We start from the raw sequence: 26,809 nt of genomic DNA, 5'->3' as shown, positions 1-26,809 counted from the left end.
AACCCAGAAGTGATAATCGGGACAAAAGAGATAAACTTTCCCCTGAACGGATTCCCTCGAGCGTTTCTCTCTGCAGTGGCTACATGCAGTTTTGGTTTCAGAAATGGTTTCCACTGAGTGATATTGTCAAACCACTAACCTCCGACACCTGATTAATTACGAGGTGTGAAAAGTAATGACGATAACAGAGAGCCCAACGGCGTGCCGGCAAACGGAAAGCAAAGGTTTTCCTTTTTTCGGGGCTTTATTTGTCAAAGCTCTGCTGGTATGTGGGACTTTTCTCTGCGTCGTTCTGATGGGCCAACAATTACAGGAACGCTTTCAGCTCTTTGGAATCTGAAGAAGAAAAACACAGCAGGAGGAGGAGGAGGAGGAGGAGGAGGACGAAACGGAGACGTTTAGGAAGAAAGCTGCAGAGGTGATGGCGATGACATCATGACGGCGGGGCTGTAAAGTTTGGAGGAAGGGATTTCTTCTGCTTCTTCTCCGCGGGCTGATCTCCGTCCTGCGTGTCCGGACGGGCTCCAGGTGAAACTGGTCACCCGAGTCCTCCCCTGCGTGTTCCCCCACCTCCCTCTCCCCTTCAGCTCACCTGCCCCGGGGCCAACCTCCCCCTCCATCTGGCAGCGGGAGCAGGAAGAGGAGACGCTGCCAGAGAGCGGCTCTGCACCCATGACACGTTACGTAAGACAATGCCTGCACTGTTGGGCCAAACTTTTCTACGCCATAACTTTGTTTTCCAGAGGATTTGCGGCTGAAACTGTTTCCAAAGCGAACAGCCCCAACTTTTTTGTTTGTGCCGCCGCTCTCAACGCTTGGCCACAGCAGGCCGGCTCTCTCAAGGTTAAGCCTGCAGATGTGTTAATGCACTAAGACCGTGTGATGGGGGGCTTCTTTTAGCGGCGTTTTGAAGACACAGCCGAGTGAATAGCGCAGGGAGAAGAGAAAAGAGGAGGAAAAAAAAAGCTCATTTCTGCTGACATGGACCGGCTGTTTAAAGGGGACACGCAGCCAGGGCAGCAGAGAGTGACCGAGCCACAATGGAAACATAATGGAGGCTCTCCTACCCGCGGTGCCAGCCCTCTCCCCTGGCTGGCTGTTTTATCCCAGCGCCGGTCCTGCCAGACGCCAGGCTTGTTCAGCAGAGCCGCAATAAGACAACACTAATAAACGCCAGCTGGGGGGGGAACAACAAATAGCTTACACTTTCAAATTTTACACTGAACTAGTCAGGACTAATTCCTGCACCCATGTTTAAGGGAATAACACCCCCCCCCTCCCTGCAGCTTGGCCCCTGCAGCTTCTTCCTCGTCCCGTTCCCAACCTGTTTATCCTGTCGGCAGCACAGGGCCTGCCGTTGGAGCGAGGCACCTGCTGCTTCCTGGTTCACGGCTGCTGCCGCTGCTCGCCCCGCGCTCGGATAAACAAACCGCGTCTCGTTTTTTGGGCCGGGCGTTGACAGCGAGACATTCCCGCTTTTCGTCTCCTCCTCTTACGCAACTCCAACCTCTCCGCAGAGCCTCTCTGACGGATCGCTCTCCCCCGCCGCCGCCGCCGAGCGCCTCTCTGTGTGAATGCACGCGTCTGTCTTCATGTGTCTTAGCTTTGCTTGTTCTGCGGCTTAGAAATGTGCTTCTGCAGGCTCCAGTAGGCACCCCCCCCCCCCCATTGAAGCAGAAGTTGCAGTTAATGTTAATCTCTCCATTGGAGCACGGAGCACGCCCACCTGTACCGTGTTTCTGAGGCCGGCTAGCAGGAAGGTAACTTCTGCAAAGCATCGGAGCCCGAGGGCCTCGGCGAGCCTACAAATCAAAAGTACTAATGACTGTAAAGAATGTTTTAGAGCTCCCAAAGTTTGCAGTCCTGGGTTTAATCTGCAGGAGGAAGGCGCGGAGCAGCCGGTGGTGAAAGGGAGCGACGGAGCTCTTCTTTGTGGCCACTTTATTAGGCACACCTGCGCTTGTGGCCAGCAACCCAACGCCTTTAGGCGTCCAGATGTGGTGAAGACGACTAGTGTTGCGCCGGTCTGTTTGAAATTGATGTGTATATATATGAAGAACTGCATACTACTTAGGGTAGTAGAACTTTTTATTGCTTACCTGGAATGGGTGACAATAGTTGAATAAACTTTTGGCTCTCAGAGGCCAAAATAGTAACCTGATCCTAGCTATCTGTATGTTGCTCCGCCTAGCTTCACTCACATCCATCTGGGACATCGCCCATAGAAAGTGATTTCTCCAACCAATTTTATGGTCTGGCCAATCAGGACGCAGGGCTGGCATTTCATAGATGTGACGTAGTGGAGACGCGACCATGACGTGAGACTTTTTTGATAGCAATGGCGGCTCATCGAGGAAGCAAGCGTTAGCATTGATGCTGCTATTTCTTCCTTGTTGTCCAATCTACCTAATATTGTTTCATTAAAAGAACATCAGAGAACGGCTCTGAAGGCTTTTGTTGGTGGAAACCATGTTTTCCCCCTTCTCCCGACCGCATTTGGCAAGTTTTGTTTTCCGGGGCGCGTCCCCGGAGCGGTTAGCGGTTAGCGTGAACCATGTTAGGAGGCCTTTAGTCCTCAACGCGGTCGACCCGGGATCGACTCCGACTGTCAATAAAACGTGTGCCTCTAGAAACGCAAACACATAAAAAAAAAGTTTAGTTTTTTCCTGCGTCGCTCTCATCAGCGTCACGGGTTAGCTTCGGTGTGAGAGGTTGAAATAGCACGTCGATAAAGATGACAGACAAGTGGCTTATCCAATCATATGCAAGAACTTTTGATAAGGCCCAGCCTTCAATAAAGGCCATTCCTATGGAGAGGTCCCAGATGTATGTGAGTGGAGCTAGGCGGAGCGACATACATCTGGCTGAGTCAGGTTAGCAAAATAGTGCAACATTGGTGAAATTCTAACATGTATAATAGTAGTGCAACAGTAAGACAGTAAAATTACATTAATAATTGAATAATCTCTTTTAAACCCTGAGTTTTAGCTCTCAAATGCCAAAATAGCACATCTTTAATGAACTTCTATAACATTTATAATACTAGTGGGGAGAGAGAAGGCTGCGTTCAGGTGTCATAGAAAGCATCAGAATGGTATCGGTGCCTATTTGTTGGTACTCGCTGATACCGATACCATAATTTTAGTGCTGGATCAGAGCCCCGCCCCATACTGGTATCAGTATCGGTGCAACAATAAAGGCGACCCTCTGTAGTTTAAAGTGAGCAGAAGGAGGAAGATTTTACTGACTTTTAATACGGCGTGGCTGCTTGGAGCCAGACGGGATGAACCTGCAGGTCTAAGAACCGTGTCTCAGGCCTACAGAGAAGGGTCTGGTTCTCCTATAGATGATCCAGCTGGTCCAACCCGGTTTCTCTCCTAGACGTTGCTGCTGGCTGAGCTTTCACTGTAACTAACTGATAACTGGATGAGGGTTTATCTGCTTAGCTGTGTTTCTCTCCTAGATGAAGCCACTGAAGGAGCTGCTCCTGCCTTTAACGTTCTACGTTCCTCTATCGTAGATCAGTGCTTCTGTCCTCTCAAACCCATAATGGGTCGTGGCAGGTTGAGCCGGCCGTGCAGATCAATTGGTTCTTACCAAGATAAAGCAAGCTGAGCTTTAAAAGTGTCATTTATCTTGTCCTAAGAGTTAATTTTTCATCTTTACCGGACAATGATCTGTCCACTGAGGCTCATCCAGGAGGAGCGAAGCTGCGAGTCGATGACTGGATGCATTGACTGGGTTTCCTCTGTGAACCAACCTGCCTGCAGGATTTGATTGAACTGAAATAAACTGATCTGAACTGGATTGAATTCAAATGGCTGTAGTCACTGGTTGTAAATGTGAAATGTGGCTCCTGCTGGTCGCGCTACACAAAGACGGATTCAAAAGGCACCGCCTCCCTCTTTTAAATGTCTCCACTCCACGCTAAAATGATGCCAATTAACAGAAACGCCTGAACAATTAAGGATTTCTGTCACTTGTCCTTGCTGCTCTGGGATTCCTCTTTGTTATCACTGGAATGGACCAGAAGAGTTGATCCCATCCTGGTTTTTCTCTGTAGTTTTTCTCTGTAGTTTGTCCTGCCTCTGTGCAGTTTTTGCTGATCTTACACTTTCAGTGCAGACGTTGTTTACAGGCAGAGGATGCGAGCTAACATGACTGGAAAAGCCTGCTGAGGCTACAGGTGAAGCTGCTTCAGGCAGGTTTACACAGAGCCATGCCAAACAGTCGGTTATTCACTTATTAATCTATAAATTATTTTCTCAGGATGACAGAAGTGTCATTAAAAAACTAATTCATCCTTCATTTTCGTAAATGAGGTCAGACAGAATAAAAACAAAGTTTACCAGACGTGATGTAATGGTTTTGTTTGCATGATTTGACATTTTTAATCTTTTTTCTGGCATGCTGTGTGCTTGTGTGTGTGTGTGTGTGTGTGCGTGTGTGTGTGTGTGTGTTGGGTTGTGAAACAAAGTTATAGAGCAACACAACAACTGCTAAACATTAAACCTTAAAGCTCCACGGCTGTGTGATCACAGAGCGTCCAGGACCGGCTGCTGGAGCCGCGGCGTGTCTGAACGTGCCGCCGTGGTCACCTCGGGCCGGCATCACCTCAGGAAAGAGGTCTGACTGGGAAAACAAGCGGCGCCGACCCGCCCAGGGCTCCTGGTGGTTCTGGTGCCTGTGGGGACGGAGACGGGCTGCGGACGCTGGCTGAGAGGCCGGACCTTTGGTCTCTGGCTAAACTGCCAGTACCACTCAAAGCTTTCCAGGTTTTCTCTCCTTAAAATCAGAAACTTCATCATTTTTATGGGATTTTAGACGCAGAACTGTTTATTGTCGAGTATCAGACTGAAGAGGAACGTCTTTCATATTCATATTCATATTTATATTAGGAAAAAGCCAGGATCATTTCTCTTTGGTAACGCTCTGCTTTGTGTTGGTCTGTCACAACTAAACACGATGAAGGTTTTCAGCAGGAAGCGCTGACCCAGACACAACCAGACCTAAACATTATGCTGGATGTGAGGTGTTGTTTTGTGTAATGTTGTTAGGATTGTGTAAAATGTTATTGGTTGTCTTTTATATATGATTGTGCAATGTGAGCTACGTTTTAGGAAAATGTATTTTATAAAGGCCTGACTGGGGACTGGGGTTGCAAATTAGCCTATATGTCATGAATCAGAAACAGAGGACCCTGAATTCAGCCAGACAAGCAAAAGGTTGTAATAAAAAGGTGATTTATTAACAAAGCAAAAACCAAAAGAGGGCACCAAGCCAAAAAGCTAGGAGGCAGTGTCCAAAAAACTTAAACAGTCCACAGCCAACAACCTAAAATAAACTGGTCAGAAGTCAGGCTGGTCTATTAACAAAAAGAGCAGAACAGGTCAAATAATCCAGGTAAAAACTAACAGAATCAGGTTGGGTACAGGCAGACAGGCAAAACTGGATCAGACTTACCCCAGGCAGGAAAAAACACAATGATCAGGCCGAGTGCAAGGAACAGAGGCAGGCATAAGTAGGGGAGTGAGCAGGTGAATGGAATGAAACTAATTAGACTAGGAGGAGATGATCAGGGAAGTGGCTGGAGGTGGAACTGAACTACTGACATGTGAAAACAGGTTAAACTAAAAAACAGCTCAAGAACCAATCTAGAACCCACAATAAATGACAAGGCCCAACCTAAGATGGAACCAAGACTGAAACAGGACACAAGCTAAAGTAGAAAAGAACCCAAAAACAGAAACTAAACTAAGGCAGGAACTCAAACTATGACACTATAGGCTAGAATGCAACACATCTACACATTTTGTTATGGCTCTGCCTATTATAAAAAAGTTAAAGGCTTATTGTGTGTTTTTACTGCCTGTTATTACACGTCATGTCTGAATGCATGTGAAGGAACGGGTCTTTGCTGGCCTGGTGCTGCAGAAGTAAAGTAAACAGCGCGTTTACATAAAGTAAACGCCCTGCAGAGACTCTGGATTTGTACGTTCCTGCTGATTTCTGTTCCTGCAAGTGACGCAGACTTTTCCACATCTTCACCGCGGCTGAACGCATAGAGTTGCCACCCTGTGATTGGCTGTTTGGATCAAGCTAACCATTAAAGCGGTGTGCCTAATAAAATGGCCGGTTACCGTATGATTTAGCATCAGATTAGACCAGGATTATTCTCACAGAGCCACAGGTTCTCTGCAGGGATTGTCCTGTAATTAGCCCCGCCCACATTCCCGTTAACCGTTGTGAGAGCAACCCCACAGCATGATGCTGCCGACGCCATGCTGCTTCATGGCTCAGCCACCAAACAGCATGTTGCACCGAGTCTAAAAGGTTCTGCTCTGCTCCACATGTGCTGCATCCTCCTCATGGCTGGTAGCAAACCGCAAACATCTGAACTCTGATTTGGGTCCAAAGAGACTCTAAAACCATCAGAATCATGCATAAAACGCTCACACTGTTATTATTATCTTAAGATGTGCCACAATAAATGTAGAATTAAGGTTCTGGGGTTTGAAGTCACCTTTAACACGTCGCTTTGTTGTGTTTTCATCAAATTACACATTCTCACTGAATGAACGGCTTTGTTGAAGGAAACTATCTGTGGTCATTTTGGCCGCCTGATGTTTATCTGCTGGGCCTCGACTTTGCACCTGCTGAAAAAACGGTCAGAGCTCCTCTCAACCCAAACAGGTTCACCTTGTTGTACCCAGAAGATCCGCTCCGCAGCAGAAACCAATCAGAACCGAGCCGCCACATGACTTTAGACGGGGAGCGAATCTGATGGAGGAGCTGAAAGCTTACATTACCGTCTTCTCTCGCTTCCTGTCGACATCCAGCACAGGTCCGACGCTTCTTGCCAACGATTGGCTGACACCAGCTTATTTATCTAATAGGGCTTGTCTGATTGGCCCGTGGGAGACAATGGCATGTGTAAACAGCCCGGGGCTCTGGACAGTGACCGACACAGCAGTCCCTTTGTTAGTCAGCTTGCTAACTGTGTCTAGCTGCTGGCAGCACAAACATGCAGCTTCACACAGAGCTGGACTTTAACTGGATGTGGAGGCCGGCTCAGTGAGCAGGGCTTCTGCCAGGGGGCACTCACCTGTGCAGACGTTGGGCTTTTAAAGGTGAGCCGCAGCAGGACTTCATTCTTTCCTGGACGTGTTCTCTCAGAGTTGGTGCTGAATTAAAGACGCGTCGGCAACCAGAGCGCAAAGTTTTCCTGGCTCAGACGTGACGGCTGCAGAACATAATGGCTTCGCAACAACGTGCATTAAGAGGCTAACAGGGAAGAAGTCAGAGTTGCATATTCACCAGGCATAACATTATGACCACCTCCCCAATAAGGTCAGAATCAGATACACTTTAATAATCCCAGAGGGAAATTACTGAAGGTGCAACTTTGGCTGCAATAAAAATAAAAACAGCACTGAAGCCCTGAAGGTGAGCTGTGGTGTCTGGGTCAGGATGTTAGCAGCAGATCTGGGACGTTTTGAGCTCATGAGGCATCTGTTGCTTGGCCTCCGATTGTCAGATGCTTCATTGGACTTAGGTCTGGGTATGTCCAGAGGCAACGACGAGGCTATGATCTCACGGGATTTCCACATCCAGACCAGTGAAGAGGCGATAGCGCTGAGTTAGTGAAGAGTGCAGTAGTGATAGACATAGCAAAGCCAAGGGACAGCAGCGTGTGGAGATTCAAGGCCTCATTGGTGCCGGGAGGAAAGACACGGAGGACTTCTGCCCAGCGGTGCACGGTCCACGGAACCGCTAAGATCCTGGGCAGAACGCTGGAGCAATGATTATTATCCAATATTAACACTGCAACAATTGTTTTTTACCGCAATCTTTGCTATATTTAATTGTGTGCATGTCACGAACGCTCAGATGACAAAGACGGGACTGAAGCTCGAGGTGCCAGGAGAAAAAAAGTCTGCAGGACGTTGATGCACACGGGTTTGCTTCGGTTTTACTTGAGAACCTGGACCTCACAGGTGAGTCACTCCCAAGTAAAGCTGTGGAGACTCAGTAACCAGGTTAGCTATCAACAACACAAGATGAAAGTGATCTATTTCTCACCTTTATATGCCTTCAAACACTGAAAGCGAACAGTACCAACAGTCCAGCAGCCGGACACCTTAATTCTGCAGCTTTCAACACGTTTTATAGGAGCTGCAACTCCTTTAACTTTAAAAAGCTCCACCTTTAATTCTTTACCCACCTGGACATGTTCAGAGAACCAGGTAAAAGCAGAGCAGCGACCAGAGTAACAGCTGATTATCGACGTTTACCTACAGATCAGAGTGTTAGAAATCCTCTGTAGAGATGCAGGAATAGTTGCAACATTCCCTGAAGCTGACGTCACTTTCTCAGTCTCATTTGGAAACTGAAATCAAGCCCAAACGTGCATCTCGTCCTCGGCTATTTTCTCTCACCTGTGCGCCTGTTTTCTCATCGCTGCAGATTTAACCGTGACCTTCTATAGGATGTGCTGCACAAAGTTGACCTGGCAGGTCGCTGAGCTCAGCCCAGACCGTTCCGCTCAGGGTGAAATCATCACTTATTTCTGTGTTTGTAATCGCGGAGGAAATTGCGTGATAACAGGAAATGTGAAGTTAAAGCCGCGCATTCTGTCCTCCGATATCAACTTCTTAGCCGGTTTATTAAAAGGTTGTTAGCACATAACTTGGCCCAGATATGAACCGGGCGTTTTTCAAAACACGCTCCCTAAATAGTCCTTTGCAGATGGTGCCAAGATGGTGTCATCAGACTAACACCTCGCGTCTGGAGCAGCACCCAGGGGAGCCGAATACAAACACCTGTCTGCTCGGCTTCTCTGCAGCGTGCTGATGTGTGGAAGAGGTGCCGGTTAGTCACTAGCTGCGCAGCTCAGGTGATTAGGCGGCCTGTTTGTTCCCTGCGAGGAAAGGGGAACACTTCAGACAGGCTTGGGTAAACCCCAGCGACAGTTTCTGGACGCGTGCCCATGCAAATGTGCAGCCAGCAGAGGTTTCGACAGGTGACAGGTTCAGTTTTGCCCCGGGGCTGGGAGACACGTCTGTCCGTTACGACGCGGCGGCGAGCAGCAGGAAGGGTTAAAACACGTTCTGGGGATAAACGCAAACACTGCTCCTTCTTTGCAAATGACGGATAAACGCAGAGAAAAAAAAGTTGTTTTTCAAACAGGGTAGCCAATAAAATACTTCAAATGAGCAGAATTTTAAAAGAAAACATGTTGTGCATAAATCTCCCCCAGAGCGAGGCTTCTCAAATTATTGCTGGACAAAGCGAATAAACGTGTCTTCTAAACCTGTTAGGCAGGAGCATACTGACTGCACAGACAGCCCAACAACCGATATTCCCATTAAGTCCATTTGGTTTTCCATTAGTTATCATTTAAAAAACGCATCTGACTTCTGAAGACCATCTCAGGACCACCAACTTGAGGTCCTCCTAACCCCAATGTCTGGATTTATTGCTAGAGTGAATAAACCTGCTTCGTCTGAACTTAAAGGGTCTCAGTTATTGAAAACAAGCTGGTTCCATTTGATTCGGATCTTACCAAGTCAGGAAAGTACTACCTTCCATCTGAAAGCAACTTTTGCAACGACTTTGGATGCTGGGATCATTACAGCAAAGGCTGGAGAGCTGGTGCACATGATGCAGAGGAGGAAGGTGGTTCAGGAGGACAAGAGCAAAGAGAACAAGGCCATAAGAAGAGCTGTCAGGCAGGAATCTCCATGGATTATGACGTACGCAGATTACACTGTGATCTGCGGTAAGAGCAAGGAGGAAAACCTAGAGGTGAAGGTTATGGATGGAGTTAAGGAGAACGTGTTAGAGAAGAAGATGCAGGAGTTAGATGGAGACAGATGAGACACTGCGGCGAACATTTAAAGGGAAAAGCCAAAAGATGAAGAGATGTTGTGAATCTGCATTTATCCCCCTTAGGTCCCCTTAGGAAAAGCCTCCCCACAGCATGATGCTGCCACCACCATGTTTCTTAGTGGGATGTTGTGCTCAGAATGATGTGCAATGTTAGCTTTTGACCTGAGGAGTAGTAGCTGTCCTGTGGACAGATTCTCCATCCTGAGCTGAGGAGCTTCCTGTGGTGTGACGTGGATCTGCTATAAACTTTATTTTGGGGCACCGGCATAAAGAAGGAGTCACATTTTTGAAACCTATATTATTTTCCTTCACTTCCATGCCTGCACTGTAGGTTTTTCACTAAAGCCCCAAATGCATAAAAGGTAAAAGTTGCAACATTTGCCAAACATGATAAAAGGAAAAAACATGGGGGGGAGGGAACTATTTGAATTGTATTACGTGTTCATTTGGATAGCAGTTAGTGTTTTCACTTAGTAAAATGAAAATTAAATATAAATTGATGGTCTATGTTCTATCCTTTGATTTTCTCATATTCTGAATGGTTTACCTGTCTTCAGTCAGTTTACTTCAGTTCTGCTTTGCTTTGACTGCCTTCTGGACGAAAAGAATTAAAGTTATAGTTTTGATTGATTAAAAAAAGTGAAGAAACTTCACTTTTTTGCAGGAGCTGTACAAAACAAACTCAGGGAACATTCTTCAAATACGTTGCATAATGATATAAAGAGGTAAAGAAAGATGTGGCTGAACTAGAAATGACAAGTTCAAGACTCCTTTTAGGAAGGATTTCAGAATGTTTAACTCTAAACCTGCCGGTTTCAAACATGCTGCCTTCTACAGAAATAACTTTCTCCAATGCAGCTCGCTTTGACCTGAATCCTCTTTTGGCCACGCCCAACTTTCCCCTTCTCCTTTTCTCTTAAATCCTCCGACGGTGTTTCTTCTGGATTATTTAAACCTTTCCCTGAAAGTGAAGCAACTTTTTACCAACCTTTGAAGTGAAATCAGTCTCTCAATCTATGCATTCTGCACAAAGATATCAGATAAATCAGGCAGGTGTGGTGCTGTTGTCAGCAAGCAGAGAAAGAGAAAGCTTGCTTCTGATTGTTTAAATGCTTGTAGCAACTTAAAAAGCTGAAGCTTTCGCACCAAATCGCTGCTTGTTCTTAACAGCCTGTTTTCAAATGTGTGCAGCAGAGAGACTGGGTGTTTCCACTGCATGCATGCGTGTGTGTGTGTGTGTGTGTGTGTGTGTGTGTGTGTGTGTGTGTGTGTGTGTGTGTGTGTGTGTGTGTGTGTGTGTGTGTGTGTGTGGGATGAGGGTTTAGGCATGTCGTCTGCTAGGCCGTCCAACAAGCCCCAGGGTACCTCCGTTAAAAGAGATAATTATCTTTTATCTGCTGTGTTGTGACGGGAGATTATGGTTCAAATTTACGATTGTTAAGGAAACAATGCAACACGAGGCTGCTCTTTTCAAAGTGGCAGTGGGGTCTCGAACGTTTGCAGAGAACTCCCACCGTCTCGCAGAGAGCTCGCCGCTCATGCTTCAGGCTCCAGGTCTCTGGAAACAAAAGGGGAACGGGTGAGAATGGGAGGTTTTCACATCATCCAAATCCTACAATCATCTTTTGAACTAACGATTCTGTGATCCATAGATCTTGTTTGGGCTTCGGATGGATTAACGCGCCAACGTCACCAACGCACCAAGAGCGAGGTGACGTGGCCCTGGGGTCACACTGGGAAAGACGAAGGCTTCCCAACTGGGAAGGCAAAGAAACCCAAACTTAAAGATTGTTTTTCTGCAGAATGATGTGATGTTGGCTTTCAGAGAATGACTTCAGACACTTTGCTCCTGTGGTGGTCCTCACATTACATCTCCAGCAGTGCAGCTGCCAGAGACGTTCTTGCTGCAATTCTCCTGCTGCAAAAACGCAGAAAGTCTGTAAGAATCTGCAAACTGAGCAAATATCTGTTCTTATATTTGGCGTAGAGGTCACATCCTGCTGCTTTCAGGGCATCTCATGCAGACGGTGCACCGAGCCCAGAACGCTTTGGAAATGTAAACATGGGTTGGTCTCCAGGTTTTGTTTCTGTCCATGCTCTGAAAATAACAGGTAGGAGCGCCGTGTAGAGCAGCCAAAGAGTCCACAGGGTGCACCAGGCAATAAGGCAAATATTTCACCAAACATTTCTCCTGATGGCTAAAACTGAGACACCAGAAGCTCACACCATGAGCCACAGGTCTCCAGTCTCTCACCTTTATTCTTCTGATGGGTTTTCATCTGATCAAAGTCACAAATACTTCTTGTCTGACTGCATAAAATACTGAGAATTAGGTTGCTTAACAGCTTGCATTTCTAATTGTCCTCATTTTGATGCAATAATCAATAAGCCCCGCTGATTTTAAATGTGCAGCTGGAACATGGTTATGTTGGCATAAACCAGAGAAGAAAAGCGCATAAAGACAAACTATAGATTATAACACGGCCGTCGTTGACAGAAGTATCCAAAGAGGCCGGCTTTCTCATTCCAGCAAAGACGCGTCTTATTAGGTGGAAAACAAGATGCATGACACCAGCTTTCAACAGTTTAAACCTTTTCTTCCTTAATCTGTCCACCAACTCTGGACTTTTTGCTCCAATCAGCTTCGTGCTTCATTTGGGTCTCATTTAATGTTTCAGTTTAGGCCACAGAACTTAACCAAGAGTGGCAAGAGTCACATTTAAAGCTACATGAAATAAAAAAATACACAATAAATAAACCAGCAAATGGAAGATGCAGAATCTAAACTTCAGCCATAATCATATAACCCGTCATAGTGGCTCACATCTCTGATCATTAGTAACAATCTTTTTTCTTTCAGAGGCCCGTTGGAGTCGGACCCTCGTCGTTTTGCCTGCGGGGACGTTGACGTCTTTGGCTCTGGTCAGGTTGGCAGATTCCACTGGAATCTTAAAAGGGTTCATTTTCAGGTGAAAGAAGACTGAAGGAAAACATTTTCATCCTCCAGTATTCACCGGCGGTCTCATAATAAACCCAGAGAAATCTGAAGGAAGCGCTCTTCTCTTTAATAAAGGAACTATTGAAGGTTTTCTGTGGTGCGTTCAGCTTTGGAGAGAATAAAATGCTGAACCGACATATTTGTCCCTAAAAGCAAAAAAAAAGAAGAAAAAAACCTCTGTCTGCATCGCCTTAAACAACCTCTCTGACCCCTGACCCCTCAGACCCACTTAAACTTTCAGCAACATGATCAATAGCTCCTTTCTGTCACTTCTCTGAGTCTTTCTCCTTCATCAAAGCAAATAAATGTTACATATGTAACAAAGATTTGTGCAAACATTAATATAATAGAACAAAAATCAATATAATAAGCATAGATATTAAAAAAATACACATTGATTGTAAAATGTTTCTTTAAAGGAATCAAAATGGCCGATTTAAGAGGCGTGTGAAAGCAGCGCTTTAAAAAAACAGGTCTGAGGATCTCTGGTTCGCCCACCTGAGGGTCCGACATGATGCGTACCGCTTCTACGGGTCAGAGATGTAATCAGGAGCTGCAGCCCTGAAGGTGAACGGCATCGTTTTAAGGTAAAGTCTGAAAATAGCTGCTAAGCGGTGCAGGGAGGCTGGAACAGGAGTCCTGTGGGACCTGCTGCCTGGAGTCGACATGGAGGCTGTTTTTAACGGGATAATAATGTAAATGAGAAAAAAATACAACATTGATTTTCTTTTTCTGTAGCAGAACTAGCATTGCTGCTGAAACTGGACTCCAGGTGAACAGCAGGATGTGAAGGAGGGAAGCTGTGAACCATCAGCTGTTCATGGAGGCAGCAGAGGTCTGACCAATCTAGGCCAGTCAGCTCTAGCAGAATGTGCTCCTTTGACAGTATCAATGCAAAATAGTTTCATTTCCACAGAAGAGACGAGTTGCCCGCCCACCGTCTTTTCTAAAAGCTTCGACCTTTTGGGTTTAATTCATGCAAGGAGTTTCCAGGTTTTCTGGTGGTCAGACCGCATTTGTAGCGCTGCACCAGTATGAAGAGACAGTTTGGTTTGAATTGTGGGAGAAGGGAAGAACGGTGGGCCCACAGCTCACAGCCTGGTTCCCCACACCCGACCACACTGACACATATTGGTCCCTCCGTCAAACCAATGCTCTAATACAACAAAACACCATATTTTCTGTTTCACAGGAAAACAAAGTAGATCGCATCCGGAGCGAGGAGCAGTTTTGACCAACTATATTTAAAATGAGAAAAAGACGAGGTGAAAAAAAGAACATCCTGCTTCCTGTGGTGTGCGGTCATTTTTAAATATGAGCACTTTTTTTTTTGTTTTTTGTTTCAAAGATGGCCCAATTTTCCAAAGGTCACCGAAATCCTCCTCGATGGCGACTCCGAGCTTGACCTGACCTCTGGAGACGGCGACGACAGCGCGGCCGCGATGAAGATGGACTATTCCCGAGAGCCGATTACGCCCACAAATCCGTCATCATCCTCACCTGAAAGACGAGAGGCAGATGGAGGAAGAGAGGCAGACGGAGGAAGAGAGGGAGACGGAGGGAGAGAGCGGGACAGAGAAGAAGTGGTTTGTGGCGACGATGACAAGATCAAGAGGAGATCACACAGCGCTCCATCCTCACCTGAGCCAGGAGCTGCGCCTCCAGTCACCCTTAGCGGCCGTCCACAGCCCAACGCCGGGGGGGGGGGGAGAGGGGTCAGCCAGAGGCCACAGGGTTCCACCGAAGGCCAAAGCTCTCCTCAATCCCTTTATGCAGACACACATGCTCTCAGTATCCCCGTTCTCATCCCACATGCCCCCTTGACCTCGCTATTAAAACACAGGAGCAAATCTCCCCATTGGTCACAGCGGCTCAGAAACAAATGATGCCAAATACCTGACTCCAGCGTGGCCTTTACCGCGCGGAGCCACGGGAATGCTGCACATTCCTACATATATATATATATATATATATATATATATATATATATATATATATATATATATATATATATATATAACAGGCAGCAGATCAGCGGCGCTCTGCAGACGTTTGGGTTGCCGAGAGCAAGAAAACTGCGGCGACACGGCCTGAGCGTGGCAGAAAATCACAAGAGCATCCCCCGATATCACAACCCAGAGCTTTGAGAAACAAATATATAAAACAAAATGCCATGATTTACGGTGATACGATAAAACAGGACGAAATGCAACACGATCCGGCACGCTGACATGTGATACTGTGCAACACGACACAACACGGTACCAAGCAACATGTGGTGTGGTGCAGGAGGATGGAACAGGACGTGACGTGTTTACCCCCCCCCCCCCCCCCCCACACACACACACACAATCTATTTCCTGTTAGTGCACCAAACAGAGGCTGGACAATAAGCCCTCGGGGAGATGGAAGATGGCAGAACGTTATTGTTTTAGCTCCTTTAGTGTTTTCTCTGTATTTTGTTTTATTGCAGCTAAAACAATCTTGTGTTTAAATCCTAAAAAAGTGAAGCTAATTTATTTCTAAGGCCCAGGTGAGGCCTTCTGACCCGCCCAGAACACACGCTCCTAGTGAACAGAATAAACCTGGATGGTCATTTAGCCTTGATGAACATCCACGCTTTCACAGACAGAAACTCAAACATTAACAGCAACTTTCACCCAGACGTGGCAGAGATTTTATTCCCCGGAACCAAAGAGTCGTAATAAACCACAGAGGGTTTAATCTGAAAAGCCGTCTGTTCTCCAGGATTTCATCTTTTGCTTCGTCTCTTCTCTGCTTCTTGTCTCTGACCGTAAAAGTTTATCTGTTGCATTAACTTATAAAACAAAGAGATGCTGATAAACTGGGACCAAACGACTGAAAGCGTTCTGCAGCAGTAGAACCGGATCTGTTCTTTAAATAATCCGGCAGCGACGTGAAAAAGGACCCCAGAGGTGCTTCATCCCTCAGCTGATCATCTGCTGGTTGCTCAGTTTTCTGTGAACCTGAAATCTGAAGGATTTTCATAGTTTCTGCTGAAGAACTGAGAACAAATGGGTTTTTTGGGAAAAGTTGCTGGAAACAAAGACTTGGAGTTTTTTTCTGCGACACATCTCTGGATCGTCCTTTCACATTAAAAGCCCTTTTTATGTCTGAATAAATCACAGGTTGAAGTTCCTGAGCCCTGCTGCAGCAGATACTCACCTGTAAAACTTTCATTTTCCCCCCTTCACTAAATCTAAAATTAAAAATAATTGTGTTTGACAGTAAAAAATGACGTCACTGTGTGATCCAAACAAGTTTTTAAAGTTTAAACTGGATCAAATCAGTTATTTAATAATGTAGTGGTTTGTAAAACAGCAAACTGTTGGTTTAATATTAATTATTTATTAAAAACTGATCAATCATCGTGTTTTTTTTTTTGCTGCTGCTGTGTTTGCAAATCAAACAGGGAGTCTAGATTTAGCCTGAGTGTAGAAAGAGAAACAACCCTGCACTGCAAAAAACGGAACTAGAAATAAGTAAAATGTTCTTAAAATCAGTGTATTTGTCCTTGATTTGAGCAGGTAAATAAGATGATTTGCCAATGGAATAAGAATTTTTGCACTTAAAATAGGAACAATTCATCTCAATCATCTTATTTCAAGTGCAGTATGTCTAATTATCTTATTTTAGGGGTCAAAATACTCATTCCATTGGCAGATAATCTTATTTACCAGCTAAAATCAAGGATAAATACACTAACTTTAAGAACATTTTACTTATTTTTATATCGGTTTTTGCAGTGTGGAAACTTTGGTCCAGATTGGATCCCGACTGACGCCCAAAACCAAACCAGAGCCACAGATCCGCGGTGAAGACGTGATCTCATCGTTTTTTTTACATTTAGGCCCCATTTTGAGCTACATCAGGATGAAGATTTAAACATTGCTGATTGTCATGCCGTCTGTCGTTGCTCTGCGGTCTGCACCGTGAACCTCCTCTAACCGTCAGGGTTTGATCCAGGTCTCTCAGGCCGTTGACTGACCCGCATGGGAGCAACCAGGAGGCCGAGGGAACCGCGGCGGCTGCAGGTTTGTGCCGACTTGTTTGTACATTAATCTGCTGCAGACGCGGCTGTGAATTCCTGGTATGATAATGATGCTAGAGAGGTTAAAGAGGTTTAAAACACTTAAAATTCTGCTCTGGTGTCAAGAGGCCGAGAACCCGGAGATGTTTGAACCTTGCAGGTCAGGAGAATGAAAATCAAACCACAAGTGCATCATTATTTGGGAAGGTCTGCTTCTGCTGCAGCCTGTGTGTCGACTGCACTGGTGCACGGTTCCACAGTGCTTTGGGTTTGTCTAAGCAGGCTTTAATGTGGAGGGGTGCCATTTCTTATTTCAGATGTAAGTTCTGCACTAATAACGCGTGCAGCTGCATTTGCCCTGTGGTTTCAGTAGCGGTCAAAGACAACAAGCAGTTCCTTGTTCTCACCTTCCAGCAGCGAGCTCGAATCACGTCACGCTACATGATCGTAGCGTGTTACATTTGATAGCATCAGCTTTATTGTGCATAACGCTGAAGACATCGTGCAGCTCAAAATCATATAAGTGTGGATTAGTGTGTATTTGTGTGGAAACAGGATGAGACAAAGGCACGTTGAGCGCCGCTCCTCCATTGCTGCTGTTTATTTCTCGTCTTCCTGTTTGTGCTGAACGGACCTTAAGAGCCGTTCCTGCCAGCGCAGAGCAACACAACTGGAGCAAAAGCTATATATATACGTCTGTATGCCTGTGTATGTATATATCTGGCCGGGGCCTCTCTGGTTGTGGTTTTGGTGGGTACCTGAGTGGGTGGGGGTGTGCAGGGCGCCGGAGATCACACAGCACAGGAACAGACAGAAAAGACAGCTCTCGACCACAGCGCTAACATGTCAACAGAGATTAAACTAGTTTATTATTTTCAAAGAGCAAAAAAAAAAAAATAAACAAAAAAAAAATTTACGAAACAAAAAAAAAAGCAGTCATATTTTACACTAGTGATTATTATTAATTTTTTACAACCATTCAGTCTGCATAACATAAAGAAATAATTCTACATCTTTGTTTCTTTCGTATTTTTGGTACTCTGATTTATACATACAAATAACAAATACAGGAACTTTTTTTTCACAATGCATATAATCTGTGGGGTAGAAAGAGAGTCTTTCAGGTGATGCTGTGTGTGTGTGCATGTGTGCATGTGTGTGCGTGTGTACGTGCGCGCTTCAACACAAACCAATTGCCCGAGACGTATAGCACATCCAAAAAATAAAATTAAAATAAAAAAAACGTTGAATAAAATAAAGAGAGAGGCGGCGACTCTCTGCAAACTTAATGCGACACATTTCATGCAGGCGATATCTGAGGCCTGCCCTGTCTCAAAGTCTTTCCCTCCGGCTCGTTCACCCTCCTGCAGAACTCCTTCCACCGCGCCTCGTCCGGCGGCGAGCAAATCGTACCCTTCTTGTCGTTAGCTGCCCAAGGGCAAGTCTCCTTTTTTTTTCTCTCTCACTTAATTAAAAAGTCTTCATTAAATGTACTGTATTTCATACAATTTGTACAAATATGATCAGTCTCTCCTGGTCTTCAGCTGGACCAGAGGAGGAAGGGAGGAAGCGGCGAGGGATGGGGGTTCCTGTCTTACAGGTAGAAGGTGAGGAGGTGCGGCTGAAGGGAGCGGGCGCTCCTCTTTTGGTGGAGGAATGGCTTTTTATACACAAATGGAGCTCCTGGTTGGGTGGGGTCAAGGAGAAATGTCCGTTCTCTCCTGGCTCAGAGGGGAAAAACACAAACCGCCCCCCCTCCCCTCCCCCCTCCAGAGGTCAGCGCGCCGCAGTCAGTTCAAGTCTGCAAAGCATTTACATCGCAGAGGTACACTTGGGTTTTTATAAAAAATAAGATAGAAGCGAGGATAGAGGATCCCGCTTGGATCAAACCGGAGAGGAGTCTGGAGCAGAGGTACCGAAAGGTGTGGCGGTGGCGGGGAAGCCCGGGGTCAGGTGGGGGGGGGGGGGGCTTAACCCATGGCTGTCACCATACTGGAAGGGTGGTGCGGGGCGAAGGGGAGGCTGGAAGACGGGTGCATGGGTGTGGGGGTGGTCAGCATGTGGCTGGAGTGCGAGAAGGGGGGGAAGGAGGACATGTGGCGGGACAGGGCGGCCGGGCTGAATGAGCTGCTCTTGTCCATGAGGCTCTTGGAGAAGTCGTCCATGTTGTCCTGGGACTTTTTGCTCTTCTTGGACTTGCTGGACATCTTCCTGTTCCGGGTCTGGATGCCTTCCTTCTTCATGGTCAGAGGTCGGTTGATCTGCTCTCGAAAGGAGACAGAAAGACGGCAGATTAGTACTTTGTCTTTAGATACCGGCCTGAAGAGTAAACATTCCTGGCTAATTTGGAGCTTCTGCGTTTTTTTTTTTTTTTTGGAAATCTGACTCGGGCATTTCTGGCTGATGTTTAGATTCACATCTTAACATGAAACACACTGGAAGCCGCAGAGACGGGAGGAAAAAACGAAGACGCTACGGCCTGCCAGCAAACGTGCAGCCGTGCAGACGCAGGCCGAAAGTTTCTCTCCACCAGCGGCCGGCCGTGCGTGGCTGAAACGGCTCCAGCTGCCATTTACCTACAAGCTTCGGTTGGGATGAAATTCCAGCTGCAGACGGCTCTTCCAGAGGAATCAGGAGCATTTTTAGCTGACTGTCAAAGATTAGCTAGAGCCAAAGATCTCCTCTCCTTCCTTCTGGTGACGCAGTTTCAATTTCTAAAGCGTGAGTCCACACCGTGTGTGTGTGTGTGTGGGGGGGGGGGCACCTTCTCCAGCTATGAGCCAAGTTACGCCCACGTAGAATCGGTCAAGGCTTTGCTACTTGATGCACAGACGTCTTGCAGAGGAAACCTCTGGCCTGCACTCGGCTGTCGCTCCAGGAACATGAAGCATTTACAGCCGGTGACCACCAGAGAAACATCAGCGCAGGCCTTCACACCCACCCTGCCTTCAGCGGCAGCGTCAAACCTCAGCCTGCGACTCAAGTGTCAAAGTTTTTAAGACTCTCTGAGAGTTAAAAACCCCACGGCTCAGCGTAGGTCCACACACAACCTCCCGTTTAAAGTGGAGCACCACGGATCAGACGCCCAGAGTCTCCCTGAGAAGTCCAGATTTACCTAAATAAACCAATTTGACAATTACACCGAGGTCGGGGTCGGCTCGGATGCTAATAAGTAGCTGGAGAAAAAAAAAACCCGATTCCGCTTTGTGTTTAACCTCGCCTTGAATCTGTTTTCGCAGCAGCTAACTATCTGCCAAAAGGAACATGGGAAAGTGATTTAGGAGCGGGCGCTTGCGTGACAAGCGGGGCAGCAGAGCGGGAATCTCTCCTGCTTGCACACTGGGATATAAGCAAACTCTGTCATGTGAGAGAAGGAGCGGGGAGGAGGAGGAGGAGGAGGAGGGAGCAGAAATTACCTACATGTGGCCTGAGAGCAGTTAGGCTGCTTATTATTATTATTAGTTGGAGCTACAATGGCGGTTTGATTGGAAGTGACAGTTTTGTGCGCAGGAGAGGGTGAGATAAACGAGTCCCCGGGGTCCCCGTTCTGTGGACGAGGCAACCCAAAACCAATCGGGCTGATTGGTCAGAGGGAAAAACCAAGGGGGTGAAAAACATACAGCCCAGAAATTAATCCAGTTTTAATTAATATTCAGAAGCAAAGAGGCTGCAGGTTTAGCTCACGCCACGTTGCCCATAAACCGGACTTTATGTCATCTCTGAGCTACGGAGATTCTCTGCAGGGTCGAACGTTCAGGCGAGGAAAAATAGCCGCATCTCTGCAGGCCTGAGTGGGTTTGCAGAGAGCCAGCCAGCTCCTGTGCAGGTTTATTACTTACATTGTGCAGCTTGAAGTAGAGGCCGCAGGCGTTGCACACCGGGTCACCGTTGGCGTTTCTCCGCCACAGCGTTGTCGTTGTCGTCTGGCAGTTTGCACAGGACGTCCCCGCCCGCCTGGCTGCAGACTGAGCACAGGACAGAGGCGTCAGGTGACCGGCGGCACGCACATTCATCAGAAAAGAGCCTCTCTGCTTTATTATTGATACAGTTTTACACAAAGGCCTTACTGGATCCATTTAGAGCAAAAAAAACTTCTAACATTTAGAATAAACAGCTGACAGCTTACATCTCAATGAACTGACTTCAGACATTTCACATGTAGTTCCTTTCATCGCAGATCAAAAGCAGAACTTATTTCCTCTCTAAAACACTGAAGGCTTTTTTTTATTTTCACTGTATATATTTTCCATCTTTTTATGCATATAAGTGCAAGCTGAAAATAGTTTGAAAAGCACAAAGACAGAAATGGCAGAAAAAGAGCTGCTTTTACTGGGAGGGGGGGTGTCTAAAAATAGCATCATAGGGCGCATACCTCCAAGAGAAGAAATATTTACAGAAGACATAAAAGCAGAGCCTTGAACCGGAGAGCTGCTACATCTGATTAAATCCTCCTATTCTTAAAAATAGCGCCACGAACTTTAAAATGTCAAACAAGCATTTTAATGCTCGGGTTTAGATGCGGTAATTCTGGAAGAACTGCGCTGATAAATGCTGTTTTTTTATTTATTTTTTACTGTGCTGTAGCTGCAGGCTCGGTCCTGACAGAGTCATCCGGGGGATTGCTGCAGCAGCGCCTTCACATTGATGTTATAATCTCTAGAAACAATCAATACATACAGGTGACCGCAAAGGACGCGGCACAAGCAAACGACTACATTATCTCCTGGAGGCATTTCCAATTATACGCCTGCGTTGGCCTAATAACCCCTGGCGCTGCGTGCGCTGAATAACCAATCAGAGAGGAGAAATGCGCCTTAATCAGCCCTTTAATTCCGCCATTTGAAGGCTTTCGTTTTCGTTTTTCTTTCTGAGATTCAGACTTCCGCAGCTCTGGCCTCCAAAAATAAAACCCGCTGCGTCGTAATTCAGATCTGCGCTGCCTAGACGTGGCCACCCTGGCGCACATGAGCGGATATTTTAGCGCGTCTGAAGCCGGACAGTGCGCCGGGCTGCGCGGCCTCTCTGTTTGGACTGCGCTGTTATCTGCGCCGCTCAGACATCCGGCGGCCCTTTCCTCTCCATCCCTTCCCTGAGACGTCGGCTTTTCACATTACAGACCAGAGGAATAAGTCCGCGGACTGGTCAGCTATAAGCCAGGGAACTCCTTTAAAGCTCATAGGAGCCATGAGGGGGGTTTCCCTGAAAACAAGCAACCTCGACCTATTTCTTTGGAGCTCAGTGCATGCAGCCGCGTTTAAGCCGCAGAAAAGCATCTTTTAAATACACATGAGTCCTTTTTTTTTCCAAACAGCAAAATCAATCTTTTTTTTTTTTTTTTTAATCTTTATTTTCAGAGGATGCATTTTTTTTTCTAAGGTAATATCTGAAAACAGAGACCTGCACTTGCCGAGTCAATTTCCTGCAGCTAATAGGCCTACTTCTTCCTGGATAGAGGGGGAAACAAACACAGAGAGAGACGGAAACGTCATCAGCAGAGGGAGGAAAATGTCGGTGGAGGAACGTACCAGCCGCCGCTTGGGCTTGATGAGAGGGCGATTCTGCCCGTTCATCTTGTGATAGAGGCCGCAGGCGTTGCACAGATAGTGGCCCGTACCGTCCCGCCTCCACAGCGGAGTGGACGTGGCCCCGCAGTTCACGCACTCTCTGCCTTCTGCGTGCGGAGAGCGCACAACACGCACGACACGCACACACACACACACACACAAACACGCACACACACAAAAAAAATAAAAAATCAGAAATAAAAACACGGACACGGGGTCAGGCGGAGGTGAAAATGGAGAGAAAAATCTCATCCTGGTGCATTAATCAGCGCTGGCAGGAGAAAAATCTGTTAATACTGTCACAAAACATGCCTTCAAATAATAATAATAATAATAATAATAATAATAATAATAATAATAATAATAATAATAATAATAATAATAATAATAATAATAATAATAATAATAATAATAATAATAACACGTTAATAACACATTAATAATACAGAAAATTACACAGAGACACACATTGTTGTATTAAGGTCCATAAAAGCACAAAACTACCGTCTCTAAACAACGGGAAACATTTTAGGTCATTTGCTTTTTTGGTTCTTTTTTTTTTTTTTTTGCTTTTTTTTTTTACTAATTCATAATTTCTCTTTCGTTCACCATCTAATAACAAAAATAATATTTTTTTTCTAGCTCGGCCTTTGTTTGGGGATGACTGTCTGCTGACGGGGGCTGAGGCGCAGCGCCGACACCCCGAAACTGAAAGAGCGGAGCTGCTGCAGCCACACTCGACATTATTTGAAAGCAGAGCCTGAAGCTTTTTGAACATCACCTAAGAGCCTTTATGCCTTTTTCATGCAGCCACACTTCCCCTTTTTTTTTTATGTGTGCGCTGCAAAATCACACACATGCACGGCACACACTGGTTTAGATGTGTGACACAAACACACAGGCACCTGGGAAAGTGCGTTTCTCTATTTGTCTTTTGAGTTTGCAAAAGAAAAAAAAAACATTTTTCAAACAGGAACTGCGTCGGTTCCAGGCCATGAGAGTAAAGAGAAACACGGGCCTGTGTGAGAGAGAGGCTGGCTGCTGCATTCAGCTCTCAGAGGCGCTCCCACCGCCTTATTACCATTTAAATAAAGGATCAACACACGCAGAAAAATCTCCTAAGTGTTCCTAAGATCTGAAAATATTCTTTAAATTAATATTATCTCCATTGATGCTCGAATTAAAACCTTCATTTGCCTCCTGATGCTGAATAATCCCGCTGATATGCATCAACTAATCCACTGTTTTCGATCCTGAAAACGCTGATATTAATCTCACTGCAGAAAACTGGCTTTTCATCTGCGTGGCAGAAACCTTACAATAAAAAATAATACTGATATTAATAAGAATAACAGAAATCAAACTAAGAACGATAACCCCCTCCTCCCCCCGGTCGTGCCGGTTCAGCCGTGAACGCAGCGCAGCATCCGGTGCTCCGCCGCTGGCTCAACAAAGCGACTGTGGCGCGCACTGGCCTGACAGTAATGGGATTATCCTGAACATATAAACGGGGCGACAGAGCCCGGAGAGCCGGCTTCCTCTGGCTCTGCAAACTGTAATTAATACAAGCTTCGACGTGGATTTAATTAGAGACGTGCGGATTTTATTCCTGTTGGAATATCTGGGGGGAAAAAATCATAAATATGTTCTTATAAAAAAAAACTAATAACATTAAATTCTGGTGAGGAAAAATATTCCATATTATTAGTATTGTTGTTGTTATTATTATTATCATTAGAGGTGTTGAAAGAGGTGCCTTGCAGGGCGCAGCGGCCAGGTTGACCTGCCTGAGCTGTTTTCCTGGGAGGGCTGAACATGCTGATTGTGGCCTTTTTTTCTCTTATTGTTCGCACCCTGCCGGCTTAAACATGGCTCTGAGAGCTCTCTGTGTTTCTGGCTGATCAGGGAGGCTGTGGATCTGGGGGAGCAACGTTAGGTCAAAAGGGAATGTAATAAAGCGCACGCCTACCTGAACAGGACCTTGTTTTTGGTCTCGTTTTGGAACCATAACTAGAAGATGACCCACCTATCAGGCTACTTGGTGGGAAGAGGCCTGGGCCGTATTCATAGGGTGGGTATGTGGCGATGGGGTGGTGGGCAGAGGCTGAGCCTGCTCCGATTGACGCCACGCTCCGGCTGTGAGCTGATTCCAGTTTCATGCTCTCGGCCAGTGTCACCTGGTACTTTATGCACTCTTTGTCCTCCTGGCGCCCGGAGCTGCTTGAGCCCGGGGTGGATATGCCCGGGTCCGGAGACACGTCTTTTGGAGGGGTAGGGGGGAAGGTGAAGAGGTGCGGACTGGAGTGGCCGGTGGACAGGGAGGTGGAGGAGGCCGGGGGGTAGACGGACAGGCTGGCCGGGGAGCCGTGGTGCAGGGGGTTCTTGGGGAAGGGGCTCAGGTTCCAGGGGGAGCTGCTGTGGTGCGGGGGGATTCCTTTGCTGCCCTCCAGCCAGGGGAGAGAGCTGTGCAGTAACGAGGGACGGCAAACTTGGCTACCTGCAGAGGGGAAACAAAACAAGATCAGCAGCTTGCTCATGTGCACGAATTATTTGGTCAAACATTCAGCATGAAACCGATTCCTTTCTGTGTTCCAGCATGTCGGGCAACTCATGGTTTCAGGAGGCCCGACTCGTGCGTAATTTCACCCTTCCCGTCAAACAGGCCGTGATGCAACAGCTCGTTCATTCAAAAGCCTCAAAACAAACTGCGACCTGGCTGACTGTTGAGGAAGTTACAATATAGGAAACTCCACAGGCGGCTGCGTGTGTCGCTGAAGATCTCAGAAATTCATGTGATCAGACCGGCAGCCGAGCGTTTCCCAAAAAGATCCCAGGTGCGTCGGTTACTTTGTGCCGCCACCAAACACGCGGCTGGGCCAGAACACAAAATTACGCACGGGATTAAAAAAATAAGAGCCCCTCGGATTAACGAGTCAGCTCGCGTTTCAGGCATGAGGGGGGGGGGGGGGGGGTATAAGGACTTAAACCACGAGTAGAAACTGAAACCGGTACCGGATCAATTTCTAGTTTGAAACCCAGCCGCAGCGCCTCCGCGCACAATCATCTAAAAACTGGATTACGAAATAAAAAAGGCCCCAACGAGGCCGTTGACTCACCGGGAGGAGGAGGAGGGTACCTCTGGACGGTTCGGACTGAGTTCCCATAGTATGAAGAGACGTGGTTCCCCTGTCCATCGATATTAAACAGTACATCCACATCTTCTGCGAGCGGATACTGCGAAGGGTCCATGTAGGAGTGGCCGAGGCCCGGGTGATGTGAGCCGGGATGCTGCTCGTTCAGCACCGCGGCATGATGGCTCATCCATCGGGGCTGGTCCGCACTTACTTCCATCGCTCGCTCTTATTTCTTCGAACCTGATCTGATTATTTCTGTTCTTCAGTAAAGGTTCATGTGGGGAAAAAAACGCAGCAAATAAATAAAATCAGTCCAAAATCCGTTTAGGTTTTAAATCCAACAGGTTCCGCGGCCGCTTCCGATCACCTGGAGACAGAAAGCAGAATTTTAGTATCTCGGCTTCTGGGTTCAGTTCGTCATGCAAGCAAAGCAGCGCAGACTGGATTCTCGCTTTTAAAAATAAAACCTAAAATAAAAAAATTTAAATAATAAAAAAAAAAACGCGCAGAGACGGGATTTAAAGACGAGACGTACCCCCAGCAGAACCAACGCATGCAAACAACGCTGCTGTCACACAAAACACGTCCAAAACGGAATCCGCTCCGGCGCAAAGTTCCTCAGCTTTTTCCTCTCAGACAGAAAAAAAAATGTTTAAGAAAACATGAAGAAGGGAAGACGGCGGAGTTTTCAGGCAGGCCGGTTCAACAAGTAGCGCAGAGCTCCGTTTGGGCTGCGCGCTGAGCGGCACCAGCAAGTTCAACTCTGATCAAATCTGCGTGTAGCTTTCTCCATTAACTCCCCCTCTCTCTCTCTCCCTCTCTCTCTCTTTCTCTCTCTTTCTCTCTCTCTCTCTCTCTCTCTCTCTACTCTTTTTTTCTATTTTTTTACAGTGAAGGCATTCTTTCAGGATGGCGCCAGGCAGCTCAATGCTTGCAGACAGCTGTGGCGCGACGCAACTTAAGGAGGGTCTGTCAGTGTCATCAGCTGAGGGGAGGGGCCTGCCTAATTGAGCCCAACTCGGACCAAGAGGTGCAAAACTGCAACCCTTCAATCACCTTAGATGTATAATAACAACAAAGCACTGGATTTTGTTTAAAGGCCCAAAAAGAGACCGTGAATCTTAAAAAAGGCGGAGAAACTGGACATGTTTGAATATAACTGGAAACAAAG

The 26,809-nt window shown here is 46.6% G+C and overlaps 1 protein-coding gene across 4 annotated transcripts; it reads right to left on the bottom strand.

The window, feature by feature from the left end:
- Window positions 1-17,779: 17,779 nt before the first annotated feature.
- Window positions 17,780-26,516, bottom strand: gata3 (GATA binding protein 3). 4 transcript variants are annotated; one of them, XM_021324136.2, is made up of 6 exons: window positions 26,174-26,516; window positions 25,621-26,005; window positions 24,474-25,001; window positions 22,338-22,384; window positions 20,780-20,905; window positions 17,780-19,201 (listed from the first exon to the last, which is right to left on the bottom strand). In XM_021324136.2, the coding sequence occupies exons 2-6, from the start codon at window positions 25,853-25,855 to the stop codon at window positions 18,911-18,913; spliced, it is 1,227 nt and encodes a 408-aa protein (XP_021179811.1). In that variant the 5' UTR covers window positions 25,856-26,005; window positions 26,174-26,516; the 3' UTR covers window positions 17,780-18,910. The 4 variants fall into 4 exon arrangements, with proteins under 4 accessions (XP_021179811.1, XP_021179810.1, XP_021179812.1 ...); XM_021324135.2 differs by lacking the exon at window positions 22,338-22,384 and adding an exon at window positions 22,466-22,611 and having other exon boundaries at window positions 24,531-25,001; XM_021324137.2 differs by having other exon boundaries at window positions 24,531-25,001.
- Between the last annotated feature and the right edge of the window lie 293 nt (window positions 26,517-26,809).

Source organism: Fundulus heteroclitus, chromosome 17 (genome assembly GCF_011125445.2).
Source record: "Fundulus heteroclitus isolate FHET01 chromosome 17, MU-UCD_Fhet_4.1, whole genome shotgun sequence".
NCBI lineage: Eukaryota > Metazoa > Chordata > Actinopteri > Cyprinodontiformes > Fundulidae > Fundulus > Fundulus heteroclitus.
This window is presented reverse-complemented; position numbering and strand designations above follow the sequence as displayed.